Genomic DNA, 27,406 nt, shown 5'->3' on the forward strand with positions numbered 1-27,406 from the left:
ATATGCTGAAACAAAACGAGAAGAGAACAGTTCTTGTCCAATGGTTCATTTATTGACTCATTTAGACCTAAAAAGAAAACTCAAAATGCTAAGTTGTATTCAAACATTTCTGCCTTTTACATTCAATGCTTTGAGCAACCTCAATATTATGGTTTGAAACATGCAATTTCTCAACATTCCCAAAGGGAAGAAAACAAAAAATCCAAACCAAAAATCCAAACCTTTTCTCTGGCTACTCGAAAAAAAAAAATGGCACGCATATTTTTAAAAACAGCAAAGGGACAAATGTACAGTAGGATCTAAAATAAATCGTACAGCTCTCTATGAGGGTCTCGAAGTGTTCAGCTGAAAATCTGTGTGTGACCGAGCAAAAATTAAGGCTTGTAAATATCAGTCACACATGTAACGTTTGTCTAACATACGCTGCTTTAGTTCTACAAAAAAAAAAAGGTCTTGTCAAGTAGAGCGCATGCTTCTGAAACCCTTTTTCCAGGCCGAGATATCAAAAGATATTTACAGGTTTGGCCGTCGTGACCCTTCCTCCGTAGTGAACGGGAGATTTCACTGTCTGTAAATTGGGAGTAAAAAGATACATTATACACACAGTATCAAAGAGCTCTAGAATCCGAGGAGAACGGGGAGCTAATGTGGATTAAATATACACCACTGCACATAGAAATTCATTTACACGTCAACATTTACAAGACACGGGTCCAGTGAACCCCCAAAAAGTGCCTTTGCCAAGTCAGAATGAAGAATTGATGGCATTTTTTTGTCGCAGTTTGTTTTGTTTTTGTACAAAATTCAAAGTCCGTACTGTAATGAACAAGCAAATGCATGATCAGTTATTAAGGAAGAGTGGAAAAAAAAGAAAATACATAGTGGGAAAACTGTTTACGTTGTGGGATTTTCATGTAATGTACCTGTGGAGTTCCTGAAGTTGGGATTCAATGGGAAAAATCAGCAGTTTTCTTTGAGATATGCAGTAAAAAACAAAAAGGGTGGGGGAAGAGACACATTTCATCTCCAATTCAACTAAAGCAGGATCGAATCTTGTGAATGAACTGAGATTTCCAGTGAAGGCGCACATCTTGTTGGCTTCTTTACTCTAAATTTGCATCTTTACAATAAAGCGTTTCCTGCTTGGGATCCATATGCCTGTATGGGTAAGGAGTCTTCAGATTCTCTCCCTGTGAGAGCAGGATGTACAGGAGTAAGAAGCGGCTGTTATGGAGAGGGAAGGTCAGATCACTGTGTCTGGTATCCGGCCATGCCGAAGTTAGCCTGGTTCATCACTGCACCGGGCTGAGCCTGAGAGGGTTGCGTCCCAAAACCTCCCACCCAGGCAGGGGACTGTGATTGTCTAGAGCAAAGACAATAGCGACAACAAAAATGAGTTATATATTTTGTACATATACATATTGTACATATTTTAAACTTCCTACATAAAAAAAATGCTGATTTCCATATGGGAAAACATGCAACATGTTTATGCACACCAGTGGTTCTCAATTTCAGTCCTCCGCCCTGCCCTGCCCTGCGCTATTTGTATTAGGCTGCATTTACACTGCAGATCTTAAAGGTCAATTCTGATTTTGTGACTGTATCCGATTTTTTTTGATTACCTGCTTACATCATCTTTTAAAAGTGACTCGTATCCGATCGTCTGCATTTACACAGCACAAGGCAAAAGTGCAATGACAAGAAAAAAAAAGAGTGGGCGCTGACTAACAGCTGATAATAAAAGAGCACTCTTTTCTCTATTCCTGCACACTGCAAAAATGCTTTTCTAAATTAAGATTTTTTTGTTTTCTAGTCCAATTATTTAAAAGTTCAGATTATTTTGCTTGATAAAAGCGTACCGAACTAAACCGTACCACTCAGTTGAAACAGGCCATTATTCTCACAAAACACACAGCCTCCACGTTTAATGGCTTTTTGTGATCACAGTTTGATAGGACGCCCAAAAAACTTACTCGACACCAAATCCTTGCTGATTCCATGTTTGGCCGTACATTCCATAGGATGGTACTTGCCAGCCATTGGTCATGTACTGACCATACTGTTGCGGATTGCCATACATTTGATTCCATTGTCCCCACTGACCGTACTCCATCTGTGAATAAAGCATTGAGAACTACTGTAAGGGCTCACTGAAGGTGAAAAGACCCATGCTGGCCTCATACAAAAAACTAAACTCCACATTACCGGCTGGACATTTTTGGCCATGTCAGGAGATTCTTTGCCCCAGTAGCACTTCACCACATGTCCTTCAATGGTGGTGCCATTCACGGAGACAATGGCATGAGCAGCACTTTCATGTGAAGAGAACCTGAGAGAAAAAATGAAGATTTTGTAAGAGAAATGTGAAGAGAATGATAATCCTATTTACAATAAAATCAGAAGAATCATCGTAACCATGTGGCTAATTAATCCTTGACAATACATTTAAAACCACTGAATAATATATATCAGTACATTATTATGCAACATAAACAAATATAACAAAATTAATTGAATTAATTATTGTGAAATACACTTTGGGTTAAAAATTAATTATTTGTTTTTCTCCATAAGCCTCTTTTGGAGTGAACCAATTTGATAGAAAATGTTTTTAAATATTTTGTTTTTAAATGTTATTCATTACTGTGGATTGATGAATTTTTATGGAAAATAAATCTTTTGTAAAATTAAAGTTGTCATCAATATAAATGTTTTGTTAGGATTTGTAAGAGTTTTTGAACACGTTTCTTTTTCTTTCAAAGCCCAAAATTGGTCCATTTGGAGGTTGATTGATTTTTTTTCTTCAGTTAATGATGCCCCCTGTTGGGAAATTAGTGTAATATCAACTCAGCTTCAGTTTAGCAAAACAAAATCCATATTATCTATGCATTTTGTGACTACAGAAAATTTAAGCAAAACAGCATTGATTTTGTTTGATCAATTTGGTGCACAACTCAATCCCACTATCAAATGGTAAAACGACTACAGACAAACTACATACACACAATAATAAATTAATCACAGAGCTAACTCTGCTCTACATAAAACAGGGTTTCTGCTGGTTTCACAAAATCAAATGTAAGACTTTAAGAGCTTTTTAAGACCATGAGGAATTCAGACTTATACAAGGCTAAACACTAAAGAATTTTTAATGGCCCATAAGGAAAATAAATGTACTTGCCCTATCTAATATGATTTGCCTGTAATTCTTATTAGTTATTTCTTAGCTATATATTTTAAATAATGTGTCAAAACAAGAAGACCCTAGTTATATAGATATATTTTTTGCAACATAACTATTAAACATAATTAACAACATTAAAAAAACTGTTTAAGAACTAAATGTATGCACAGCAGTTTATTCAGCTTATTTTATTCAGATGTATTTGTTGCTGATTGGATGAGTTGGATCAATTGGATAGCTTTACATAAACAAAGGAAAATAAAGACCTGTTTAAAATTATGTTAGATCTACAGTACAAGACTATATTTCAGTCAATTTAAGAATTTCTAAGGCCTAAAAGTTAGTTTTTGAAATTTAAGACATTTAAAGACTTTTAAGACCCAGCAGACACCCTGATATCATCGAGTAGTGGTAAACATTAAACATATGAAAGTCTGTTTACATTATTTTACAAGAACATAAATCAAGACTAACAACAGTTAGATCAGGTATCTGGAGAGATACCTGATAAAAGAATAACCCTTCTCTGGAAACACTCTGATCTCCATTATCTGGCCAAAAGGAGAAAAGGTCTGTCGCATGAGATGCTCTGTTTAAAGAGAAAAGCATGAGTCACATGAGCGAGCATCGACACTAACAGTGTGAAAAGCCCAGTGCAGATGTAAAATGTACCTGTGAGTCCTGACTGAATGCCACCACAGTAAACTGTGCAGTTCTGAGGACTCGACTGGTTCACCACCTCATCAAATCTTAGCTGCTTGGCACTATCTGAAATATTAGTCAGTGTTAATTCAGCTTAATTTAGAGACTGTTAACAACAACAGGAAAAAATAAATAGCAAAAAGAGAGAGAGAAATGGCTTTTCAAGTTAACTCTGGGTTATTCTGAATCCTAGTTATCTAGTTTCACGGTTGAAACTTTCCAGTCCAAAGGTTCATTTTTATTTTTCACATAGAAAATTTACAGTGCATATTTACCTAATCCCTGCTCTCAGCAAGTAAATGATTGCATTTAAACCACTTTTTACTCCAAGTATGTTTGTGTTTAATGCCATGTCAACTTCTTTTATGGCGAGAAAATGTATGTGGAGTTATATTACATAACGTTTTACAATTTATTTTTGCTCTAAACTAGGGCTGCAAAAATTGTAGATAAACTCACATTGCAATATTTAGTTTTTTTTTTTTACAATATATATTGCGATAACATTTAATAATAATAGTTTCAGAAGCATTTTGAAAATAATTTTACACTGATTGGGATGATTTTTAGTGAATCTGCATCACATGTACAAATTTCTAAAGAAATATATATCTATATACAGAAAATAACAGACTAAATGACAGATAAACAATAAATAAACAGCGCTTTTATGCTTTTCGGTGAAGAACAGTTTTGAGAAATTCAACAATCAAATGTAAAATAATACCGTACAGACTTCAGACTGGTAAACTTTGTCATTTCTTGTGTCCAAATGGTTTAAATTAACTTTTTTCAAATTGCTTGATGTCATGCAACGTGACTATTGCAGGTTCTCAAATTGCGATATCGATGCTAAAACAATATAGTGTAGCCCCATCTAAAACTGTATTTGGTTTAAAAGTGATTAAAATTCCTTCAAGAAAATAGGAATAGAATAAATTCCTCACAGATTAAAGTAGACACAATTTATGTTTCTTGTGTTTATAAAAAATCTTTACAATAGGGGTGTCCAAACCTGGACCTGGATGGCAGGTGTTCTGCATAGTTTAGATCCAACTTCCATCAACACACCTCCCTGGAATTTTCTAGTACACCTAGAAAGAGCTTGATTAGCTGGTTCAGGTGTGTGTAATTGGGATTGGAACTAAAATATGCAGGACAGCAACCCCCTCTAGGACCAAGTTTGGACACCCCTGCTGTACAACAACAATTACCTTGGGTTAAGTGCAGTGTGAAAGCTATAAAGTGTTTGTTTTCTCTAAAACAGCATGATTAAAATGAAGCTTACTGTCTTGCACACTCTTTGGAGCGGGTGGTTTGCGAGTTGCCCAGTTAGTCCGGATTTGTCGTCCACCAAGCCACTGACCTCCCATGTGTACTATGGCGTTCTCAGCATCCTAAAAAAGAAGAAACAACAGATTTACAAACACACATAAATGTAAAGCAAAAACATAAGCTCTCAGCAACACTACTAGTCTTTCATAGGTTCATTTGTATAAATAGAAACTATCCACATAAATATCATAATTTGATTTTAATTACAATTACTAATCTTTCTAAAACCTCACACTGAAAAATAAATCAACACTAGCACAGTCTGATTGATTCTATTAAACTGAATTGCTGAAAAGCTACAGCTATAATATGAATTGTAGTAAACAGAAATAGAATAACCTTCACTCTGTTCCTGTACTGGAGCCTTACCAGTTTGTTATAGAAGGACACAAATCCATACCCCTTTGATTTCCCTGTTGTCATATCCTTCACCACTCGTGCATCCCTGAAAGCAAAACGTAATAATGGAGAAGTCAGTTTATTGACGGTTTGCTAGAGGATCTTAAAAAAAGAAAGGAACCACACACACACATTGTACTGTACTGACACTGTTACAATATCCTAAGTTATTCTAACAAAACTGTATACTATCAGTTTCTCTCGAGATTACTGGTACTTATTAAACAATTTATATAAAATAAAAACAAGTTACAAAGTCATGCAACCTACACTACTGCATGTATGTTTAAAAACTCCAGCAAAAGCTTTTCTTAGACATCTCTCCTCATAGCTGTGCAATCATCATCATCTTAATCACTATTACATCAGTATAAGTCATTACCATGCATTCCTAATTTGAACTGCTGTCTCTAATTCTACTCAAGAGTACATAGAAATATCAAAAGAGAAAAAAAGGAATTAAACGGCATACATGGCCTGTTAACAGATTTCTTTATTTTTCCTGGTCAATTCTTTACCACCAATATGGAGTTTGGGAAGCTGCAAATTTCGAGAAATTAACATTTTTTAGAGTTGTAGGAAAATCAAACTATCAACACAACTAGGAAAACCATCAAACAATTTTTACAAGCAAATAGTCATCAATCATCTGAAGTTTGTTAAAGGTCTACACTATGTCAGGGTTAATAGAAAAAAAATACTGCAGTATACAAATATGAAAAGCAAAGAGTAAATAGAAAAAAAATCTACATCTGAGTTCCCAGAGTGCACAGTTCCTTGCTGTTAGCCTTCAAGCTCCTGTCCAATCCTATGAGCATTTCTGTAAAATAACCAGAGCTCTATTAACTGACACTCAGAGCTAAAAGAGACTCTGAAAATTTGGCAGAGTAGCATTGCATAATGTTGTTTTTTTGTTGACTTTAAGGTAAATCGAAACTACTTACCAATTTGGGAAAAGCAGTGGAGATTAGTGATGCAATTTTTTTAAGGTGCTCTTTACAACAGATCAATCCGGGTACACAATACTGACTAAACTGCCCTGTGTTTACTCATGACACTGACCATTAAAATCACCAATGCAAATTAAAAATATACGGTTTCTAAAACTATATGACATCCTGTTCTCAATTCAAATCTGTAAGTTTAAAACTATAAACATTGATGTTTAATATAAAGGAGAAAAAAGCTTTCATTACTGACAGAAATGTTTAAAGAATGCAAAGGTTAAAAAATTACATATAAAGGTCATCTGGCTTAGTGTAAACACACACCACTCTACATTATGCAGACAAGAAGGGTGTGACCTCTTAAAACTTACGAGATTTTCCCAAAGGGGGCAAATGCAGCTCTGATGTCATCAGTTGTGATCTCAGGGCTCAAGTCTCCCACAAAAACATGAAAATGATCTGCAGAAAAATAAAAACACTTCATAAAAAACTAAAACCACTACTGATGTAAAAGACAATCTAATATTTAACTTATGAAATGTTGTTTCAAAGTGCAAGCCTCTGCTCATTTGGTGCACAAAAAACATTTTTTACAAAACCATTGTGTACACTATGTGTATACACATTGTGTTTTTTTAAATTCCTGCTGCATTACAGACACCATTTTTTTTTAACAATTTACAAAAGATTTATCACCGTCTGACCATCTGAGATTAGGCATGGATATAAACATCATAGCTGCCAGTAGTATAACAGGACACTGTGAGCAGTATATTAGTACCATTTAAAGTTAGCTTTTGGCATCTGTTCAAGTGTTAAGACTTGGACACACCAAACTAAAAGTCATCAATTAGGCAGCATTGGGCAGTCTGTGATCATTTGTCAGGCTAGTTTGTTTGGTGTGTTCCACACATCACCTCTCAGCTGAGGCAGTCAGCCTGATTCAGCCTGTAAATTCGACCTTGGCTTAGGTGAAATAAAGAGGTTTGGGCTGTTCAGATTCTAATCAGAGTGTAAGAACAAAAAACTGATGTGACAAAACTAAGTAAATGACACCATTCAAGAAAGAACAAAAAACAAGGCTGTGTGTTATTTTGTAGCATTTTTTTAAATTGCTGCTATCCATATAGATTATCAGACATAAGGTTGTATGTGTGAACAGGTCCTTTTTGAAAATACCGGTAAATTCGTTCTGGCTATTTTCCGGAAAGAGAAGTTGCAACATTACCGGCAATTTGCCGGAATGCTGCGCTGTGTGAATGCAGAAGGAAGATTCCCGTAATAAGCGCGTGCACGTCTAGAACGTGCTGACGTGAGACGTCTGCTTTAGCCAATCACAACAGTCAGACGCATTTACATCCGCGCGGTTTGTGAGGATAAAAGCCTTTGAATATTTTTCCAGACACATTTAGCTGCTAGAAGTTAGTCAGATCACGTTTATATGTTCTTCTTAATGCCAACTGTGTAAATAATCATCGATGAGATGCTTATGATAAGCCGTTGTTTGTTTACCTTCAAGCTTTGCGTGCGCCTATGAGCGCCTGCACACGCACATATTATGAACATCTCGACATGCGAAAGTGATCCTGCAAAAGTTGTTCACAATATTGATCATCCACAGAGTTTGTAATTTAGTCAAATGTTTACAAATACAAGCGCAGCCGTTTAAAGCTCATTTGTGGTGAATGATGTCAGAATTTACCGGTATTTTGGAATGGATGTGTGAATGCTCTTTTCCGGAAAATTTCCGTAACGTCCTCGCCTGTGTGAACATCGCTTATTTGAATATACCGGTAAAGTCGTTCCGGAAATTTTCCAGAAATTTACCGGTATCACTGTGTGAAAGGGGCTATAGTTGCACGATTGAAACCCTCCATTATGTGCAAAAATACAGACGCTGCTTTGTACGTGTGCAGCACCTTGTAATGCTTTTACTTTGTTGAATGACAATACAGATACTGCCATGTATGAAAAGACACAACCATTTACACAGGTGCAGAACATATGTTCTTGTTTCAGGGCCTTATCACAATCTGCCATCTGTACCGTGCCCAGGCCCGTTTCCCGGATCGTTTGAGAAGTGTGAGTGCGCTGAATCGGGCTCAAGCACGGTTCACTTGGCCGGCCCTGGCCCGGTTGGAAGAGGTGTGCCTGAGCGCGATTCACTTGGGTAAAGCCCGAAACTGAAAGCGAGATGTGACCTTTAAGGGGCTGTTTCATATGGATTTATTAATCATACTTACTGTACAGTGAACGAAAACTGCCGTAGTTTATTAAAGACGAGAACTCCTCACAGCACGACAGCTGCACAGCTTCAGCAGACCTCCTCATTCCTGCAGCACGAGAGCTTTATGATTGTTTATGAGCGCCAAAAGTGGCGGATCTGTTCGGCGAAATATCTGACTGCGTGTCACCACATCCCTAAGGACTGTTTGGCGAAATATTTGACTGCATGTCAGTGCATAACTAAAGACTGAAATTATATAACTAGAGAAATCTCCACTGTGCTGAGTGAGAGAGCGCTTCTCACTGAACAGCGCAGCAGCGATGACGTAAGCGTGCCGAGGCCCGTTTGTGGTGTGAGTGCGGGCCGTCGGGGGAGACGGGAGGGGGGACAAGCGTGCTTTGGCCCAGTTCGAGGCAACTGTACCTAGTGTGAGTACGGCCTCAGTCATCTGTTTGACTCTTGGTCCAGATAGGATCCGACACCGCCAGCAACACAGTTAGTTTTTGTTGCTGCAAGTTCTTTAAAGGGCCATGAAACCCCCCTGTTTCAGCTGGGTGTTTTCACACCTCTACTTTGAAAAAAGTCAGAAAAGTGGGCGTGTCCAGCTCTGTTTAGGGGGGGTGTCGGAGGAGGGGAAAAGGCATGGTACGTAAAAATTTGCATAAAAATGGAAAATCCTGATTTTCACATAGGCAAAACAAACACAGACGCAGGAGAAAGACAAGTGACTGTGTTTACATGGACATCAGTAATCAAATTATTTGAGAAATTATTAAATATCGGACTTTAACTGCAGTTTGGCTCTTTCATTCAGGAATTTTATTCATGCCCCTCGTGACAAACGAAATATTTGATTCGAGGAATTGCTGGAAGCGTGTATCTTTCATGCAATGTGTGTTACCGCACGGCGAATGTGAGAAAAAAAAACCTACGCATTTCTCTGTAACTTAGATGCACCCAGTAGGTAGCATCAGAAAGCTGCGTGTGTTATTCTTTTCACAAAACAGGACTCCAAACAATTCATGTTCTCCCGCTTGGCAACACAACGCGGCGTCTCTCTTCCATCTGAACACTGTAACTGGTAAAAACAGTCTTGGAAGCTATTATGCATATTAATGAGGTTGCACCGCATACATAATAGAGCGTGCTGATTGGTTTGAACTAAGTCTTACTCATGAATGTATGCAACACATTCAGAGACGTAATAAGGAACTCCCAGGTACAGACGTCCAGTCTACATGCTGGAATACACGCCAAGATCTCATGGCCATGACGCAGCTTCAAAAATTCATTTCAAATCGGAAGTACGAATTTGTTCGAAATAACGCCCAACCAATAACAACCAATTTTCACTTTTAAGTGAAATATATGTGTCCTAATAGTGTTTTTAGCAGTGTGGGACACAAATACGACTGTTATCAGCTAAAAATATGTGTGTGTTGGTGTTTCTTGACCCTTTAATGGTAGTCTGTTGTGTACCAGGCTTTAGGACCCAGAAAATGTGGTGTGACATTACTTAACAATCAGATAACTTACTTGATGTATCTTTCTTCTGACTGCTCGGAGTGGTAGCCCAGTTTACCTTGACTTCCTGTCAATAAATAAATACTTTTGTTGAAGACATTACCTCTGATAACATGAAATTGCAACACTTCACTACAAACTACACAAAGCTTGTTTAACTAAGACTTGTTCCACAAAAACGTTTTTTTTTCATTTTTAAAAACTGCACTTTTTTCTATGCAGTTTTACTGTTTGTCCACACAAAAATGCAATGTCAGGTGACTGAATCTAAAACTTTCTGAAAACTCTGGCTAGGGTGATGATTGTACAAAACTTCAGGTACAGTGTGGTTGCATGAACACTACAACTGAAGTTGTTGCCTCATGATGTCAGCCTGCATGTTGTTTTCTGCATTTGGATTGGCCAACATGGCTGGGTTCCAGCCAAATGCAAAAGACATAATGAGGCAAAATTCTGCATTCATGGCAAACATATTGTGCATTCTGCATCGTTCGCATTCAGCACGGTATTCCGCCTCTGTTCTCATGTTTGCATAGATTTGTATGCCATTTATTCATGCAAATACTTCATATTCCGTTTGATGTAAACCCAGCGTAAAAGTGTCATTATCGCCACCTGTTGGTTCGGTGTGCCCTTAACATGCATACAGTGCGTTTTTGCATTTAAAGGTGGACAGAGAATGTTTTAAAAACAAAAGCAGGGAAAACTCCATTTACAAAAACACCCATATATGTTTGGACATGGCCTAAATGATGCCACAAGATGTACCTTTCCCAAAATCTTCCTTCCGTTCATGGCAGCTAATGCCGCAGCAGCGTCTCTATGTTCAAAGAACTCCACAAAGCAATACGGGTCATTGCTTGTATGCTGCAAAACAGAAAATCCAATAGAAGAAGAGTTCATCTTCCTGCTGCTATCAGACTGCTGAGAAGAAAAGCCAGGAAAATGTATTATTGCAAAGTCATGGGTATTGGGTGGAAGACTTGGGTGGAATATTTTTTATCTTTAAAATAATGTTTTGGTTCATTTTAAACACAAACTAAAAAGTACATTTATTTTCAAAGTTAATGTAAATGCAATGTTTTCCACACAAGCCCATTTACATTCATCATGAGCTCAAAGACAACATTTGGGAACAAAGTACTGTGTGATGGATGTTTACCTCTGTTATCATTTTACAACTTTTACATGGCCCAATCTGAGTAAATAACTGTAGGATCAAGTTCTCCGTTACATCTCTTGAAAGATTCCCCACATAGCTGAAAATGCAAATTTACCACATGTTAAAAAAAAACACAAGTGTAATTACAGATTGGATGTCATGACTCATTGATCATCCTCAATGCATTTATGAATAAAAGGGAACACAATATGACTTTAGAATAATCTTAAAACAGCAAAATAAACCCCCTAAACCTAATATATCAAAAAAGGTCTTATAAAGATGAATCATTTGATTGCCCAAATATATTCACCATCATACCTATCTTTGTATACATCTACATATCCATCTATTTTCATTTACTAGTATCTAAAGAGTTCAATAAAAAAACAGGTAACTTCTTTTTTAATTAACCACTGAATACACAATAAAAAAACTTCTTCATATACTAACTTAGACAGATAGACTGAGGGCAGAAATCTGACAGCTCCTTTGTGCCTAAATGACCTTATGACAGGAATACTTTTACACTCAAAACCGAACTAATGAAACTATGCGTTCAAGTTCAACGTCAAGTTAGTTCATAGGTTATCTGAGAGAAACACAAACTCCACACTTCTATAAAAGACAACAGGCCTGAGATTAGATAACAGCTTTTACTTCACCAGCAGACAATGACATAACGTTACTCGTTTAAACACATTGACACCGACCATGACGTATTGTTGATTTATATACTAAACTCGTCTAGTGTAACTCAGGCAGCAAAATTAAAGCTTACGCACTTTATTTATATTCGTCAAATCGACTTACATTGAATTATTCTCAAGGCTGGCCGTTTTGTCTACTTAGCCGTTAGCTTAGCTTAAACATGCTATGTATAATTATGTTTCCAAGGCTCTTCGGGTGAAGATAAACGCTTTAAGATTCCTTAACTGTATGAAAAAGGGGCGATAACAGGTGACCGAAAGACTACCGATAATAAACAGATTAGTAAAAGAACGTAATGTCAAAAACGTTGGTAGGACGTCGTTTTTTATTGGAGCTAACGTTAACTGTTAGCTAAACCAGTGATGCTAAGGATTGAACGGTTATTTACTGAGCACTGACAGGCTTTGTGTTTTCAGCTACTTACAGGGTTTTTGGGTGGCTCTCGTCTTCCATTATTGGATGCCGGAAGGAGTGCTAACAAAACCTGTTTTCAGTTTCTCAGAAGGGGTTTATTTTTAGGACGAACAATACAGGACTGGTGTTACTTTCAATCTTGAGTAGAAAATGGCGGAACCCGGCTAGTCAGGAAGCATAGGGTCAGGAAGAATGTCAGTGCGCGTGCGCAGTACCAGACGGTGTTTTGGGAAATGTTGGATCTGCCAGAAAGGGTGAGCTTCCCGCAGTTCCCAGAGTTTTTGTCAACGCTTGTGTATGACAGCTCTGTGAAAGTTTTTTTTTTTTTTGATAATGTGACCTTGGTTTATTTGTTTGATGGTTTTCCTTAATTTGGAGGAGTTGTGTACCTGCTTTTCGATGTCCACTAGTGACCAGCTAAATCGCAATAATCAGCAATAAAAAGGTAACCTACTGTGACAGTAGTTTTTTATTGCAATAACAACAGACAATTACAACAGATAGAAATACAAATAGACAGAAGTAGCAAATATTCCTTTTTTGCAACAAGAGAAATGTGACAATTTGAATCTACTGTGACACATAGCCTAGATACATACACAATACTTACATAAGATGGTACATACATAATAGTTACACACATAATAGATACATAATTTACAGTGCAAAAATTTTTGAAAAATCTTGAACATAAAGAAGTACCATAAAGCGTCTAAAAAGTCGTTATTAAATTATTAGCAGGTCACAAATTAACTCATTATTTGAGAACATCTTGCTTGGGACTTCGAAAACCTCCCTTGACTATTTTTTTCTGTCTTGATTTATTGATAATATTTTTTTTAACTTTCTAAATATACAAACAAAGGTGTATGAGCGCTTAAGTGTTAGAAAATGCCAGAATTCTAATTTTCATATATGAATGAAAATTAAACGATAATGCATATTTATATTAATATAAATATAAAAAATAGAAAAAATGAATATAAAAAATTGTAACACTAAATATTGTAAGTACACTCCTCACTAATCTCCAGCAGCTTCTCCAAATCTATTTTTAAAATTCATATATAATAGAAAGCTATACAGTTTTATATTTGTGCATATCCATTAGATTAGATTAGTCAAAGCTAAATCTGGAGCTTATCTAAAAAAAAAACTTACGAAAACGGTCAAAAAACTAGTACACCCAAATGTATATGTTATAGAAAAATGTTAAATACAAATTAAAAAAAATAAAAAACCAAGAGAAGCAAAAAAAAAACATTTTGTTGTAGGTTATAATTTTTTTTAAATATTTTACTTGAATTAAGTTGTATTATCTTTCAATTTCTAAATATGTTTGGTGACTAAAATATTATTTTAATAAATATATCTGTTTAATAAATCTGTTTTGTTTAAATGCACCAAAATGCATTGCACATTCACTGGGAAATGGATAAAATATTCATTTTCAAAACAGGGTGTATTGAATTATGCAGAGCACTGTATATTTTAATAATGAAATATTTCTATAAAACAAAATTAAGATTCATTAAAATACAAATGTAATTACATAAATAGGTCATAAATATTTATATAAATCATGAGTTTATAGAGGTTGAATATGAAATATATTCCTCACAACCGATTTTTTTTTACATTTTATTTTAATTGTAGTGTATTGTAATAGCATAATTATTATACAGTTGTTACATTCATATAAATATAGACGATTATAATTTGTTTACAGAAATAATCCAGACATTACTCGACCTATTCTTCACATGTTGATAACTTCGGATTATGTGTTAGAAGCCAAATTGGAGGACAGATCTGACAGACTGTATGAAATGTGTTGATTCTGTCTGTATTTAGAAATGAACAGTAAAAAGAGCAACAAGTGCGCTCGGTCCAGTAAACCGTGGGGGAGGCGATTAAAGTCTCAGGAGCTCAGTGGATCTGTGTCTGGACGGTCAAGGGGTAATATTTGGTCACACGTGTGGGCGTAACAGTGATCCCTCAGCTAGAACTTTCTCGGTAGTCTTCGGACCTCGCTGCTTCGAGAAACCCGTCCCCATTGATAGTACGTCATCAAACGGACCCTTTAAAGCGTCTGTAGCGGCTGTAATGGCTCAATATTCGGGAGCGAAGCAATATCAGAGTATGAAAACACTGTCTCCGGTCGAAACGATGGCAACTAACGATCCTCTGCCACCTGGCTGGGAGATCAAAATTGACCCGCAGACAGGCTGGCCGTTTTTTGTGGATCACAACAATCGCACAACGACGTGGAACGATCCGCGGCACGATACGAAAAAGGTAAGACCGACCCTGCTTTTGCTTTTGCGAAGTTGCGTTGTCAAACGCGATCGGTTTTCCGGCGATTTCAAAATGCAGATCTGTGTGTGACTCTATTAACAGATTACTTCGGGTTGTGGCATTTTAGAGGCTGTTTCATCGATAAAAAGCAATTTTGCTGAGTGCGTAGGCTACGAGCCCACTCAGTACATCCAAAATCGTACTTGAGCAGACGCTGACTGTCTAGGGAAGATGAGCCACGCACTTGATATTCGCTTGAATCGCAGTCTCCTCTTGGAAACACAGCGCTTCGCGTGTATTTGAACGGCCTGGCGGAAGATGTTAGTGCACGGGCGAATATACGTTATATTAGTGTGATGATCTCAGGCGAAATGATTACTGTGTGACGCACTGCAGTCATATGTGAGAGTGTTAGAACGACTCCACAATGTTTATTTAAAGCCTCGAGAACTACGCACACTGCGCTTGTTCTCCACATCGCTGGAGCTACACAGCGCTAACACGTCCCTCAAAGTTTTCCTTACATGGGATTTGAGAGAGATCCACCCACTCATTCCAAATGAATGGGCTTGAAAAGTTACACACTGGAAGTGTCAAACTGTTCTCCGCACATCAGGTTCTGGAAGTCAAATATGCGGAGGGGGGAACACAAGGGCTTGCCAGTTGGCATCTTTCATTAGGTAGATCAACACTTGGCCGAAGTTAGTGTCACCAAGGATCTGCTGGAAAGACAGCTGCCAGGAGATAAACTGGGCGCTACTCTTGGCGTCAAAATAGCAGAGGGCGTGAGGTCACCAACCAGCCATCATTCTCGATATTTAACATTTTGCTGTCATAATTGTGCAGCATTTCACCTTCAACAAGCTATCTTTGAACTTTTTCAGGCCTATGAGTCATGAAAAAGGAGTCAGAAGAATTTTGAGTGTTGCATTTCACACTATCCCTGTATTCCCACTTTAATGTCTTTGTATAATTTGTCTTGATATGTACAGTCATTGATTTGTATTATGCATTTTAATTTAGAATAGACAATGACACATCTAGAGCATCTCCATCTACTGAACTGTAGAATTCAACATTTTTGATGATGCATAGTTTTTTTTTATCAGACACAAGCAAAATTGCAGCTACAATTAACTGGTGTAGCGACATAGAAAGCACATTGTAATAAAATAGTAAAAAACAGTCAAATGACTGGCAGCAGGGCTTCCAGAGATATTCCGTTAAATTACAGAAAATAGTTCACAAAATTACAAAAAAAAGCTGTAAAAAGACAGAGCATACTTTACGGTTAAAATTGATTAAATTACAATTTATTACTGTTGATAATTTTAATTGTAACTGTGAAAAAATGAAACAAAAACTGGTAATTACTGCTATTTTACTAATTATTACTGCAATTGTACAGATTATTGCTGTTATTTTTTACAAATTATTACTGTAAATATATTTTATTGTAATTATAAAAAATAACAAAGTAAAGGGGTCAAACGCGGCAAGGCAAGATGAAACGCGTCTTAGGTGATCTGCCAAAATGCTAACCGCTTAGCATATTTTCTTTGGATGGCAGGGAGGGACTGTGATTCAAAGCCAAGCCTCCTGAAATTGCGAACACGCGCACCGCGTCACAACAGCAGACAACCCACTAGTTCATGTCATTTGCCAGTTAGTTAGTGTTTGGCCGGCGACGTGTAAGAATTACATTTATTACTAAGCCATACCGACATGCTATTTCGGAGCGAATATTCAGAGTAGCATGGTAAACAGTATAGGAAGGCTGTCTTTGTTAAAAAATTAACCAATGTGAATATAAAAGCAACTTCAGCTCAATAAAGCAGATAAAGCAATAGAGCTCATAAAACTGAAAATAGTCGCATCAATCTTTTGCTGAGAGATTTCAGTGATCGAACAACATGTCTGTGCATATAAGCAATTCAAAGCACAACAGAGTTTAACATAAGCTTAGCCTGACTAAAATAGTTTTAAAACAGAACATTACCTGTCTAACAGTAATACTTCGGCTATGGTGTTGTCCTTCCTCCAGCGTGCAAAAGTAACTCCAATATTGATTCAGACAAATAACAGACAGTTACCTGTAAAATAACATTTATTTTTTACAGAGCACAGTTCACACAAAAATCACTTTAACATAAGCAAAATCTGTGTGGGAAATCTTTTAATGTTGAATTCAATTGAAATGACTGTATTTTATCTGCAAAATTAGTCTGAATACAGTAAATGTGACCATATCTTTTTTATTCATTAGCCCCTTGGTGAAAGCCCCTCTTTTAAATTATGTAATTGTGCTGTTTCAACATCAAAATAGGTGTTTTGTGATGATATGCTAGGGATTTTATCTTGTTTGATGTTTGTTTTGTCTATGCACCTCTAATTTACATTGATGAGTAAGGGAGGCCCTCCCCCTCACAAAGAGTATTTTAAGACACAGTGTCAACAGCACAGAACCCCATTGAAAAATGCTACCTAGAGTGAGTCATGGCATTAGAATCTACAGCATACAGGGTATATCCTGTAAGCCAATGCAGTCGCTTAACAGTTGCTGTGCACAGTGAGTTTTACCCACTCATATTTCATGCTTAAATCCTGGACTGCCTCGTCATTGAGAGAGGGCGGATTGACCTTTGCATGTCAAACAGATGAGAAGAGACGCAAGCCACAGTCGGGCTTTAAGATTTACATTTACTTACTGGAATAATGCAGTGACTCAACACGCTAGCAAGTTGTTGGTTGATTGCCCGCAATAACCTAATATCAATTTACGTTAGACAGATTTACAACGGCTGAAAGTCGCATGTGACTGAATATGACTAGTTGTAAAAGCCTACAACTTGACAGTGATGTGAGGCTAACAGGAAAGATTTAGCAGGTGTAAAATACTGTTAATCACATGACGTAATGCATCATGCCTAATACTAGAGTGACTTTTAGTTCACAAAATGGGCATCATTAAACTGATAGCATTATATAAAGCATTAGTGCCCACTGTTTAACAGCACTGGTATAGCCTCTTTTACCCATACGGATATTTTATAACATCTTTGTTGAAGGGTTGTAAGCTATGAACCAAACTAAAAATGAGGTGAATCCCACAGTTAAAACTGCTTTAAAAGCAAAGAAATGTTTGTAAATCAGACTCAAAGACAAAAGTACAAGAACGGCTTGTAGCATTTCAAAGGACTTAATGGAATTATACTGTAAATATGTAAGTACTATGAGTTGTAGAAGTCTTTTGAGATGGTTTATTCACACAAATAGTGTTTTTTCATGTTGTCTCTACACAAATTGATTAAGTTAACTTAATTGTTTTTACAAGTTTAAGTTAATTGAACATAAAACAATTAAGTTATCCCACAAAACCCCTCAAGAATTGTGTTGATTCAGCTCATTATAAATAAGTAGTTTGAGGAAGCAACAAAATATATTTTTGAGTGTGCTAAGTTAAATAAATGTGAACAGATCCCAGCACGCACAGGATGTCAACATGACGTCAAATTGATGTTGTACTCAACTGTTGTGGGACGTTGCATTTTGTTTGAAAATAAAAATCAACCAAATATCAAAGTCTAATAATTTTGCAGCTTGACGTTGTGTGGACATTACCACCATGACGTCTGTCAGACGTTGGATTTTGGTTCCCGTACCTAAAAAATAAATGTCAGTGTAGGACGTCAATCTGATGTTGGTTGGCTCGACTTTGGTTTTTTGATCACTTTTTAACACAACATACCATCAACCAAATATCAACATTGTTATTGGACCTCACAATATTGTTGTCCTTAGATGCTGGCTAGACAACCTAAATCTAACCTAATAATAATGTCTTATGATGTTGTGTGCCTGCTGGCATTTGTTAAACAAAATCATTGATTAACAATAGTGGAGCTCAAAGATATATTTTTTAAAGAAATCAATGTTCATATTGAGAAAATCAATGAATGAATGAATGGAGTGTTTACTTCCAGAACCACACTGCTGAGTTAAATATTATTTTAAGGGATAGTTCAGCCAAAAATGTAAATTCTGCCATGATTTACTCTCCCCCTTTCTTCTGTTACTTGTTACAAAGGAAGTTACACTGACGAATGTTTGGGGAAAAAAAACTATTGACTTCTATATTATTTTCTGTTCCTAGTATGGATGTGAATAGCTGTTTTTTTAACTTTCTTCAAAATACCTTGTTTTCTGTTTAACAGAAGAAAGAAATTCATAATAGTTTAGAACCACTAAAGTAAGAAAGGCAAACTTCATTTTTGGATAATCTTTAAATACAGTATACTAGACAGTGTCTTATTAATACACAGTGATTTCTTATTATGGCGACACAGTGGCGCAGCAGGTAGTGCTGTCACCACATAGCAAGAAGGTCGCTGGTTTGAGCCTCTACTGGGTCATTTGGCGTTTCTGTGTGGAGTTTGCATGTTCTCCCTGAATTCATGTGGGTTTCCTCTGGGTGCTCCGGTTTCCCCCACAGTCCAAAGGCATGCGGTACAGGTGAATTGGGTAGCCCAAATTGTCCACAGTGTATGAGTGTGAATGAGGGTGTGTGGATGTTTCCCAGAAATGGGTTGGGGCTGGAAGGGCATCCGCTGCGTAAGAACGTGCTGTATAAGTTGGTGGTTCATTCTGCTGTGGCGACCCCGGATTAATAAAGGGACTAAGCCGTAAAGAAAATGAATGAATGATTTCCTATTATGTTTATAAAAGTGTGACTACACTGTAAAAATTCTGTGGTTCCACACAATGGGGTATATTCATAGGCTTTTCTTTTCAGTCAGCCAGGCCCAGGGCTTCTGGTGAATTGTCATCTCACACAAAATCTCAGCGTTTTAAATGTGATTTCTTTAAAAAAAAAAAAAAAACAGTGATCATCTCTGCCTAGCTGAGATACGATATTTAGTAGGTCTCAGACCAAACAAGAAGCACTGCGTTAAATAATATCCGTGCCGTGTCTTTAAAATATGAAAATTTATTTTACCCCAGTATTTTTAATGGAGTTTCTGCGCTAGCCTGCTGCTAATGACGGCACCTGCATCTTTTATCTTTTTTTACGCTTTAACAACTAAATGGATGCTTAAATCTATTTAACTGATTATATTTGAAATACATCACAACATTGATGCTGTAAAAGCAACCTTATGAAATTGAAAATAGTCACATAAACCTTTCACCGGAAGTTCATCATTGGCTGAAAAACACTAGCTGTGCATATAGCCCATTCCTTCATGTTGTCCCAACACAAATCGATTAAGTTAACTTAATTGTTTTTACAAATTTAAGTGGATGAACATAAAACAGTTAAGTTGTCCAAAAAACACAAAAGAATTGTGTTGTTTCAACTCATTTTAAATAAGTAGTTTGAATAAGCAGCAAAAGTTGTTTTATTGAGTGTAGAAATGTTTGTCCCTATTTTGGTTTTTACATTTGCAGCAGTGTTATTTCACAGACAACACCTACATACCATTACCCCTGAATTGTTTTTTTATGTCTTTAGTCATAGCCAAGCTATTGGAGCAAGTCAAAGAATTTCGCCATGATGCTTGTAATGACAGTATTGATAACTGGAGCTTATTCAATAACCCAGTCAACTGCATGCTTTTGTTATTTGCCTTCTCCAAAGCAATTTCACAGACAGCTACTAAATACTTCACAGCTAAAGAGTATCATCAGATGTGATGTTGTTTATCAGGCTTGTGTAGACCGGCGTATAAAGAATTGCTGGCATTACGGTGTGAAATATTTCACCCAATTGCAATGGAAAAGAGTTTGAACTGTTTACGTTTTCTTGTTTCAGATTTTTTCCAATGGTCCTTCAATGTCCCCAGAGACTCCTCAGGACATGCACAAAACCTTTATTAATGAGATGAGGCAGCCAATGCTCCGGCAGGGCTACATCCCCATCCCTGTCTGTCATGAAAACCCTGAACCCAGGCTGCAGCAGTATCCTAGTTTCTCCTACATTCATCCAGCGGTGCAGCAGAATCTGAGAACAGATGGACGTACACCTTCCCCAACGCCAGCAGCACACTGTCGGCCTAGATCTCCAGTGCAGACCCCATCAGAAGCATGTTCGTCTTGCTCACCTACTTCACACGGGCCTGAGGTAAGATCATGAGAAAGCAATCTATAGAAGTGGCAGTCTCTGTCTTGGGTTTATTGGGAAAGGTTTGCATTAAGAGGATAGTTCACTGTAAAATTGGTTGTTAATTTACTTGCCCTTGGGTCATCGAATATGTCGCTGAGATTTTCTTTAGTAGGATTTTAAAGAAAATATTTAGCTAAAACAGCAAAAAAAGGATATCGAGGCAAAACAAAACAGATATCTCCTGTTGATATATTGAGGTTTCGTGAAACGTGAAACAAAACTTCAATCAGTGCAGGAAACTAAATATTATTTACTATTACATTTATGGCACAGCCTAAAGAAAACTTTTAATTTATCTCAGAGTTAAGTCAGAATAAATGAATAGCTAATTTTTTACTTTTATGAAAATTTCTTCATTTGTAAAATCTTCCTGATGCCCTGACTTTTCATTTAAAAAAATGGTGTTTAATAGGGTGTTGAAAAATTACATCTGATGAAAATTGTATATAAGCATTTCATTGCTGAGTCTCTGTTTACTATTTAGCTTATTCATTCATTCATTCATTTTCCTTCGGTTTAGTCCCTTTATTTATCAGGGGTCACCACAGCGGAATGATCCGCCAACTGACTCAACATATTTTTTACGCAGAGGATACTCTTCCAGCAACAACCCAGTACTGAAGATCACCCATACATTCTCGCATTCACACATACCTGTACACTATGGCCAATTTAGTTTATTCAATTCACATATACCGCACGTCTTTGGACTGTGGGGCAAACCAGAGGACCCGGAGGACATCCAGACAAACATGGGGAGAATATATATATATCTAGAATATATATACAACAGTTCTGTCTGGTTCCCGGATCTGATTGGCTGATAGCAGTGCAATATTCTGCAATCGTACAGCCTCCTCACCCTTATGTATTACTCCACCCACACAGAGTGACAGTAGATCAATAAACTCACTACAGTTTGACAAATATTGCTGCTGTTGGACAACATAATGTACTTTTGAGGCTTTTTAGGCAGAATGTAGTTGTTTAGATTACAACTATGCAGTTTATTTATAAGAATAAACCCTATTTTAAATATTTATAAGATACCACGCCATCCACCAGATGGCGACAGAGACTGCATAATAAGCTTTTAGAGGAGAAAAATTACAGCTGATCAAATCATTATAAAACTGTTAAGTGACATTCTAAGGCCCAATCCCAATTCTATTTTGTACCCCTATCCCTTCCCCATGCCCCTTAAAACTGAGTGTAAAGTTGAAGGGCTGAAAAATTTACTCCTAAGAAATGGGACACCACTACAGCACCTGCACACGTCATGATATGCCATCGCGAGCTCTTACTTCATAGGAGATCGTCGATCGTGACTGCTGTAGTTATTCCAGTTGTGTTATTTTTTGTAGACCTCCTTACTTCCGGGTGCAGCTATGTTACCGTTTTAGCTGGTGTATTTTGGAAAATTTTCTTACCCCTTGGTTTCGAGTGTAGTCCGGAAAAATCTCAGTTCGAAGGGCTGTCTAACCCTTCCCCTTAGCCCTACGCCTTTAAGCTAAAGAGAATTGGGACACCCCTACCCCTTCACGGGAACTCGTCAAACGAAGGGTAGGGGTAAGGGGAAGGGCTAATGGGGTAGAATTGGGATTGGAAGTCGATCGCTCTCTTTTGTATGTTGTAGTGCTGTATTTATACCATAGTAATTGTAGTGTGTTGAGAGTGAGAAGGGACTCACATATTAGGAATGTATTTTGTGTTGGCCACTCTTTGTATAACCCTGGGCTATCTGTTTGTTTCTAATGAGTCTCCTGTTTTTACTACTGTAGACTAGTACAGTAAACAGAAACAAAAAAGAAATACCCGCATGTCTTAAACGTTTTTCTTTATCACAAACACAACAGTAATCTGGTAGTGTTTGTGCTGGGTTGGCTTTTTTGGGGATAATTATTGTGTTATTTACTTAGTGTTATATACTGATTAAAACAGAGAAATACAAGGAAATCTGTAGACTGATGGCATTTCATGCTGTTCAGCCTTAGAAAAATTTAAATGTGAGCAAAATCACCTGTTTTGTCATCACTTTAGATATTACACTAGAGAATCATTTAAATACAAGCTCTAAAATGACATGTGAATGAGCAAGGGTTTCTGCTTTTCTGACATCAGCTGCAGATGTGAATGAATGGCGGAAGAAAGTAGTTCCTCACACAAAAGAGCCTGCGGCCTTGTGCCAATGCACACCTCCCACCAGTGCTACTCGTGTTTTTATATAATCATAAACTGCAAAAACAATACAAGAACATTACAATATTAATTTTAAATAAATATTTTCTATTTTAATATATCTTAAAATGCAATTATTATTCCTGTGAAGGCAAAGCTGGATTTTCAACAGCTGTAGAAATTTGTAGTAAATTTATATGTTGTAAAAACTTTCTAATGTTTGTTTGTGACATTTATATAAATACAAGTGTTGTTAAGGTAAATTTTGACCAATTTAATGCAGACCCAAACTCTGTTTTTATTTACCAAAGGGATATCAACCACAAGGGACCCACCAACAAATCAGTGGCCTTCACCAGCAGCCCAGATCCAGCAATACAGGTCTCCGGGCAGGATACATCCCCATTCCGGTGATCCATGAGGGTGCCGGGGGGGTCTTGCCATCCCAGCTTAGCCAAAGTTCTCATCCCACTCGAGAAAAAATCTACCGTGAACAAGTGCCCATTCAGATTCAACAGAACCGTGCTGCCAGTCCCATCCAAGTCCCCTTAAGAGCCCAGTCGCCAGTCATGGCTCAGATCATGGGAGAGAGGCCTCAGGTATGTGTGTTATTTATCAAGAGGATATTTTACTGAAAGATGAAAAAAAAAAAACATAATCTAAAGAAAAGTGTAGCCATTGACATTGATAGAAGGAAAATTTTCATTTTAATGGCTACAGGTTTCTTCAAAATATCTCCTTTTGTGTTCAACAACAGAAAAAACCTTAAGCATGTTTGAACTAATGGAGGATGCATAAATAATGACATAATTTTCATTTTTGAATGAATTTTCTGTTCAAAAGTGCACTTAGCAATTTTTGAGAAATGCTTATGACACCAGTGTCTGACCGATACCCAAAACACACTTGCAGCCAATCTTCAGTAAGGGGTTTGTCTAGTAACACTAGTGGAGAATTCAAAAAGGGCATGCCATGACAATTTGTAACCTTTTGATTTAGTGGCTAATTTGTATGAATTTGTATGATCTCATTTGTTAGATTTATTATGGTTTGCTCATCCCCCAATGACGGTTGGGTTTAAGGGTGGGGTTGGATGCTATGCCTTCTTTTTAAAATCTTACGTTTACGTTTGACTGAACTCGTACAAATTTGTGCGAATTAGCCACTAAACTGACAAATAGTAAAATAGTTACATTTCCTTTTTTGATCAGGCTGGTTTGTTTTGGCGTATTATTTTTCAACATAGGCTCATTCTGAAAATGTAGCCCTATGTACGTTTCTGGAGATCGCGAATTATGTAGCCAGAGCTATATATGGCTGCATTTTATCTTTAAAACAAACGCTACTGACTACCTCCAAGTGGACAGCTTTCATGCTGTTGCTAGTTTGTCCGGTTAGCTCACCATGTACGCCAGCAGACTTGAGACGAAAAGAGGAGTTGACCACGATGAAAATAAACATGTAAACAATATGGTAAGAATGTGTAAAAAGTATGGTAAAATCTGAAAACGCAGTAAAAAATCTGGCGAGGTCTTTTCTTTTTCTTGATTGCTTTTTAAAATTGTTGATTGGGTTTAGGGATGTGGATGGGCAGGTCAGTGGGTGCTTTTAAAAATATTATTGGTTGGGTTTATGGAAAGAGGAGGGTGGGTCAGCTGATCGGTTAGTCACTCAGTCAATCAGACAGTCAAATAGTCAGTCAACAGCGGCCTCTGGTGGATTTACATAAAAACAACAGGAGCGAATTGCACTCACGAGGGAAATTTGAAATCTCAAAAAGTGCACACAGTGGCCTCTAGTGAATTCGCGAAAACAAAAACTGCAAAACATACGTAGCTCCTGGGATGTATTTGGCGGTCTCCAGGAATGTATATCGAGGTACATTTTCAGAATTAGCCTGGGTTGTTATTTTTGGTACTTTCAAATAATATTGTTTGGCATAAATTGCTTCTTGCACCTCTAATGTTCATTTATGTCATATTTATTGTTATTATTAATCAAGTAATCATAAATAAGTAAATAAAAGAGGTACATATAAATGAAACTAAAGAGAATATGTTTTCATTTCTAGATGCAGCAACATATTGGACACACAGCCATACCTTCAAAAATTGAACATCCAGTTGAAGAAATCATCAGAGTACCTACATTTGAGGTTCCCATTCAAAGAGTGAGTGAAGTTCCCCAGCAGATACATCATCAGCCAGTACAACAACAACAACAACCTACACAGCAGCCTCAGCCAAAAGCACAACCCTCCCCGCAGGTATCAGAAACATCCAATATTACCATACAAGTTCCTCCAGCACCAGAGCCCCAGGAAACAGCTGCTCCTCAAACGCCTCAAGAAGTCTCGTCCCCGCAACTCCAGCCTGAAGAGACTCTGGAACAAGATCTGAGCCACCCAGGACTGGTCAAAGTGCAGCAGATAGTGGAACGTGTGGAGAAGCTGGCACAGAATGTCAAGGGCTTCGATGGGAAGAAGAATGATAAAAGATACTTGGTACTGGAGGAGATGTTGACTAAAGAACTGCTAGCTCTGGACTCTGTAGATCCAGAAGGTCGTCCAGATGTGCGTCAGGCTCGGAGGGACGGCGTCCGCAGAGTTCAGAATATTCTAGACGAACTGGAGATGATCGGAGAGATGCAGGCTGGAAATGAGGCAAAAGGAGAGCAGAGTATGATTGACCAGTTGAACACAGAGAGAGTCAAGGAGTTTTCATAACTGCTCAAAGAAGGCACACATTTGAGAACACTAATATAATCCCCATTCTTCTTTTTACTTGTGCAATTATTATTAGTTGCATGCACAAATAATTGAATTTTTCTGTTGGAAATGATCTAACGTAAATTGTTTACTGAGTGCTGTTATGTGATGCTGCTGTTGTCAAATCTCACCATGCCAATGTCTTGTAGCAAAAGACATAATGGTGATCAGTTTTATTTAAGAAACATACCTGAAAATGAGGCCTTGAACCAGAAGAAAGTATTTTAACGGCCAAAAAGTATCTTTTGTACCATGTGGAATGAATGAAGAGTATTCCTTAAGAAAACATGTTGTTTTTGAAGTCGTGAGCCATCAGCGTGAAACGTTTTAATTCGATTTTTAGCATTACGTGGATTAAAATGAAGAAATCTACATGTTTTAATTAAGACTTTTGGTTTTGGACTATGGGATTATTTTGTTTCATACTTGTATAAACAATTAATGCCTTAGAATATAAACATTTTAACATCTTTAACATCAAAGAATAGGTCATTGTTGAGAGCAAGCTTTGCTGACGGAATTCCTTGTGATGGTTTGAACGCCTGTCAGTATTGTTATTTGTTGAATGAAAGGATACAAATAATGCTATATTTTTATTCTATTTTTCTGTGCCAAAAAGAACATTTCAACTAGTATGAATGTTCTGCTTAAAAATAGAGAATTTCAAAAAAAATAAGTATGATAAAATACTGATTGAATATACTGTATGGTCGCCTTTATGATTAAGGCTTTGTTTTTTAAGGCAGTCAGGGTCAGTGCAAAGTTGTGGACTCCTGTTTTGTCAACATTGTGACCTTGAGCAAGATAACTTAATCATAACTTGCTCTGAGGGAAACCAAAAGTGTACCAAAAATGACTTTGTATAATCTATTAGCTCAATTTAATTCAAAGCAGAGTGCTATATGTCTCACATAAAGCTTGTGAGGCTTTCTTTTTTTATCTCAATGACCTGTTACTGACTCAGATATCGTACTAATACTGCGAACAAAACTGGTTTCAAAGTCTGTTTTGTGAAATAGTATGCAATGTTCAGTGTTCACAGCTTGATTATTTGCAGTTTGTTCAAATGTCGACACGATATGGTCACATAAGCATGACTGCAAATAAAAAAAATTCAATTAAATAAAGCACTTTGCTAAAATGATGTTTCCAGGATTTTCATTTACAACCAAAGCTTCAAAGTTTTTAATAAGTATTTATTAGTGTAAAGTACTTGAAGAATTATAGTGTGGGATTATAGTATTATGCTGAATTTATTTAGTCTGAACTTTGATATAAAAAATGCATCAAGATAAAATTAATTGGGACTATGTTTTGAGAGAGAATAGTGGCTTGGTGCGCTGCAGAGAATACGTTCTAGTACAATTAGGGCTCGCCCTAGCCTGATACAAT

General features: G+C 37.0%; 2 protein-coding genes across 23 annotated transcripts; one reads left to right on the plus strand and one right to left on the minus strand.

Annotated features, from left to right (window-relative positions):
- Positions 1 to 30: 30 nt before the first annotated feature.
- tial1 (TIA1 cytotoxic granule-associated RNA binding protein-like 1) lies at positions 31 to 12,760 on the minus strand. 22 transcript variants are annotated; one of them, XM_073919461.1, is made up of 13 exons: positions 12,619 to 12,760; positions 11,484 to 11,580; positions 11,090 to 11,188; positions 10,334 to 10,388; positions 6,942 to 7,029; positions 6,374 to 6,443; positions 5,594 to 5,669; positions 5,178 to 5,286; positions 3,860 to 3,955; positions 3,692 to 3,776; positions 2,209 to 2,332; positions 1,977 to 2,116; positions 31 to 1,363 (listed from the first exon to the last, which is right to left on the minus strand). In XM_073919461.1, the coding sequence occupies exons 5-13, from the start codon at positions 6,979 to 6,981 to the stop codon at positions 1,249 to 1,251; spliced, it is 855 nt and encodes a 284-aa protein (XP_073775562.1). In that variant the 5' UTR covers positions 6,982 to 7,029; positions 10,334 to 10,388; positions 11,090 to 11,188; positions 11,484 to 11,580; positions 12,619 to 12,760; the 3' UTR covers positions 31 to 1,248.
- A 1,814-nt stretch (positions 12,761 to 14,574) lies between these two features.
- Positions 14,575 to 27,155, plus strand: bag3 (BCL2 associated athanogene 3). The gene is made up of 4 exons (NM_001003533.3): positions 14,575 to 14,906; positions 20,719 to 21,027; positions 23,559 to 23,846; positions 25,319 to 27,155. Exons 1-4 carry the CDS (start codon positions 14,715 to 14,717, stop codon positions 25,970 to 25,972), a joined length of 1,443 nt encoding a protein of 480 aa, NP_001003533.2. The 5' UTR covers positions 14,575 to 14,714; the 3' UTR covers positions 25,973 to 27,155.
- Positions 27,156 to 27,406: the final 251 nt, after the last annotated feature.

This window comes from Danio rerio, chromosome 13, assembly GCF_049306965.1.
Source record: "Danio rerio strain Tuebingen ecotype United States chromosome 13, GRCz12tu, whole genome shotgun sequence".
Taxonomy (NCBI): Eukaryota; Metazoa; Chordata; class Actinopteri; order Cypriniformes; family Danionidae; genus Danio; species Danio rerio.